Consider the following 4,270-nt stretch of genomic DNA (forward strand, 5'->3'; position numbering starts at 1 on the left):
CACTTGGACACATCTTTAAGGATGACATTCAGTTAGAACGTACGTGCAGCAGAAACAATATAACAATTTTCTGTGGCACGTTTATAACATGTGGGATTTTATTACTTACTGATGTCGGCGAGTTTCACTCAATCACAATCGGCTCTGAGCTATCCGGCCATGTGAGCAGTAATTGACCGATACAACTTATTCATTTGTATATATATGCATGAAGAGTGTAAAGACTCTTTCGTGCCAAAGTAATTACATATTCTCATATGGAGGGAGATAGGCAGCTACCAAAATGGGAAGGCAAAGCATCAGCTGAGCTGAGAGGTCCGGCAGCAGAGGAAGTCTGGCCTCTCTTGGCAGATTTTTGCAACATACACAAATGGTTCCAAAGTCTTGAGATCAGTTATCTAGTTGAGGGAGTCCCCGGCCAACCAGGTCTGATTCGCTACTGCGGGCACCGTGACCATGGTGATGACGAAGATGATGAGACGTCGGACATGATCAAGTTCTCGGCCATGGAGAAGCTACTGATGATCGATCCGGTCAGGCGGTGTTTGAGCTATGAAATACTTGAAAACAACTGGGGGCTCAAGTCTTATGTTTCAACCATGCAAGTGCTAGAGTTGGATGGGAACAACGACCAAAGCGGCCGCAGGTGCAAGATTGAGTGGTCGTTTGTTTCTGATCCGATTGAAGGATGGAGGTTGGGAGATTACGTATCTTATCCAGACTCTTGTCTGCAATCCATGGCAAAAAAGATGGAGGATGATGCTTCTCCATCTAGTACTAGCTAGCTAGCTTATGCATGTATTTCTGGGTAGATGCATGTTGAAACAACAAGTGCTATACGGCTATACTCTGCTTGTTTGGTGTTGAAATCATTTGAATTTCAGAATTTGTACGAATAATGAGCAACGAGATCTTTTAAAATCAGATATATATATGGAATTACAAAAGAAAAGAGGGGATTTGCATGATCATTTTAGAAAATGATATTAAGTTCGACGTCCAGAGCTGAAATGAGTTATTTGCTTCTAGAATTTTGGAAAACTTCATGGCGGGAAGCTAGGGATCAACTTGGTGTTCGTGGGGCTTTGCCCCTACCTTCATTCGTCTGTCCTTTGCATAGTGTTTCAACATTCAACCTGGACTTTAAATAAATAAATAAATATATATATATAGCCCCTTCAATTGAACATTCATTTTCTGGGTATTTTAAGAGTTTATTAACCAATTTTTCGATTACATTTTCACATATACACCGTTCAACTTTTAGGGTCTAATGTGTAGATCACTTATTTTAAATTTTAGCCAAAATAGTGATCGATAAAGTATCAAACTTTTGTGAAAAAAAATGGACGCACCAAATCTGTCAAATATGAACCGTTCATACTTATAAGTTTGAATCTCAGTTTTGAATGCCTTAAATACATTCATTTTGTCTAAAATTTTACAGAGGTGATCAACACATTAGATTCTAAATATTGAACGAATGAGATGTTAAAATGTGATTGAGAAGTTGGTCAAGTGATATATCCTTTTAAAAATCCAAAAAAGAGACCCTCAGTGAAAGGGCTATATATATATATATATATATATTGCTAAAATAAGTTGCAAGGTTTAGCAAAATTTCCTTAAAGTCGATGAAATTTTTTTATAACATAGTCTACGTGACATATTTCTTTTAATGTTATTGGTCCATTTTTTGCAATGTTTATTTCTGATTGGTTACTCATATTTAAATAATTTTTTCTCTTTCACCGCGTGCATGTTTACCACACCATGAAGTAATATAATTGATTGAGTACACTATGTGTCAGTGTCACGTGTTGTTCCGCGCACACATAATAATTACTTTGAGATGTAACTATTAACTAACATGTAACAGAATGAATTTGCATAAGTAAGAGTCTAATAAATATTAATCATAATCAAAAGAATGAAAACCAATTGTTCTTGCACACACGGTTGTGCGTGTATATGGTCATATGAAAGGTGAGTTACAACTTCATATTTGAGTACTTCTTCAACACGTTATACACGTGTGGAAATTGTTCAATTGGCTCTTGTCTATTATCTATTGTCTATTGCATGGCTGAGCCAAGTAGTTGTGATCGGCACAGTATTGCATAACATGCATGTAGGATCACGAGCCGCAAAAAAAAAAAATTAAAAAAAAATGCTTTTGGGTAAGTGATATGTGTACATGGTATGTTCACCAAAACACAGAAGAATCCAACAAAAATATGACCACACAATTCTCCTTTACTCAATTTTGGGAACTAGCTAAGTTTATGGGAGTTTAACATGGAGTATGTTAAAATATTTTGTATTCGGACGAGTTTTTGTTTTCGGACGTGTTTATGAAATATGACATGTATATGATATAATGGATTATATATATATATATATTGTATAAATGGTAAATAGGTACATATATATATAGTTTGCTATATAATATACTGTTATGATTTTATCGTGATTATGTCATTTTGATGACGAGATTTATATATCGAGCATGTGATTTTGATTTGTACAATATGATGTGAGATTATTGTACGTGATTTTAACATGGAGATTGTTAAAATGTTGATTTGTCTTCGGACTTGATTTTTGGTACAATATGATGTGAGATTATTGTACGTGATTTTAACATAGAGATTGTTAAAATGTTGATTTGTCTTCGGACTTGATGTTTGTACAATATGATGTGAGATTATTGTACGTGTTTGGCAAGTCGGAACCTAGCCTTTGGCCGGGCGAAAGTTACGATACAATTAGAGCTCTAGTCTGTCTGCCGGAGTACTGCATGTGAGGTAACGGGTGGTTATCTGCTCATGAGTACTCATATTTTTGGATGTTGGGTAGCGGGTGGTTGCCCAATATCGGCGGTGTACTACGAGAGGGGTAACAGATGTGTACCAGCGTTCTTTAGTACTCGTATTATAAATGCATTTGGGTAACCAGAAGGGTTGCTTAATTTCTCATGAGCGCTTGATTTCATATTTTTTTGGACAACCAGATGGGCCGTCCATTGACTCATGAGTGCATTTATATTTGTTTAATTTGTGGATTTTCGTATATATTGTTATGCGAGTTATATTCTCATTTTACTCATACGAGCTGTAAACCTTACCGGGTTTGTGTTTATAATCCCGGTGCACCAATTCGATAGTGTAGTGGATAACTCCGCAGGTGTGGATTAGCGAGAATTGACGGACCGCTCAGAGGACTCGAAGTTATTTATCCCCAACTTGTGTGAGGATTTGGTGTGACTATCTTGTGAGGTTGTTGTGAGGATTATACATTTCCATTATTTATAATGTTGAATTATAATTTGGTTTGTAATAATCGGTTTGACTGAAGGTACATTTCGTTGTGGCATTTTAAATGATTTCGATTTCATTGAGATTGTTTGGTATTTAACGACTTTGAAATTTTGAGTTTTTAAACTTGAAATTTTGGGGTCGTTACATTACATTTTCTTCCATTCTCGTAACCACATAACAACAATATAACTCAATAATGTCGAAAGGTACATTTTCTTCCCTTCCGGCAACACAACATAATAACGCCGGAAGGTACATTTTATTTCCTTCCGGCCACACAACATATAAGCACTTCGGCTATACAAATATTTCATCCAAAATCCTCCAATTTACCGAGAGATACATTTTATTCCCTCTCGGTCACATACTCCCCAATTCAATGAAAACCAACTAAAAATACACAATATATTTCGTAAATATAGTAGTTTTATATACTTAGTAATAAATATATGCACATCCTATTACCATTTAGATATACGTATATAAATCACCAAACATATACATATTTATATTTCAATCACACAATAAGTAAACATATATAAAATATACGTTCACACGTCTAGTAACCGCCAAGGGTAACTCGACAAACGTGAGGTTTATTCACTTTTTCGCTCTAGCCAGCAACTGTAACATCAAGTGAGATTCACTCACTTGGTTCACGAACTCCAAGCACCTAAGTGACACAAGTCTCACTTAGTAAACAACTAAACCGAGAATAGTCTCAAAAACAGCAACCAAACTAAAATCACCGAACCTTTAACAACCACTAACTTCCTTAAGAAATAATCTAACACATGCAAATGACCTATGTAAACGCTCGTATCGACGAGCATAACACAATGTAGTAAACCATTACTCCGAACCATGACCCGACACACCGTCGACAGTGGCGGTGCCGCCACCAATTTCGGTGACCACCAACGATCACCAAATTTCACCACCACAACCTA

At 36.3% G+C, this 4,270-nt stretch overlaps 1 protein-coding gene across 1 annotated transcript; it reads left to right on the plus strand.

The window, feature by feature from the left end:
- The first annotated feature begins 257 nt into the window (after positions 1-257).
- On the plus strand, positions 258-785 carry LOC126803101 (lachrymatory-factor synthase-like). Its single transcript, XM_050530854.1, has one exon. The coding sequence runs from the start codon at positions 258-260 to the stop codon at positions 783-785; it is 528 nt and encodes a 175-aa protein (XP_050386811.1).
- The last annotated feature ends 3,485 nt before the right edge of the window (positions 786-4,270 follow it).

The sequence above is a fragment of the Argentina anserina genome, chromosome 7, assembly GCF_933775445.1.
Source record: "Argentina anserina chromosome 7, drPotAnse1.1, whole genome shotgun sequence".
NCBI classification, from domain to species: Eukaryota; Viridiplantae; Streptophyta; class Magnoliopsida; order Rosales; family Rosaceae; genus Argentina; species Argentina anserina.

Excerpts from the sequence above, each read along its gene's own strand:
- LOC126803101 (XM_050530854.1), top strand. The coding sequence starts at position 258 with ATGGAGGGAGATAGGCAGCTACCAAAATGGGAAGGCAAAGCATCAGCT.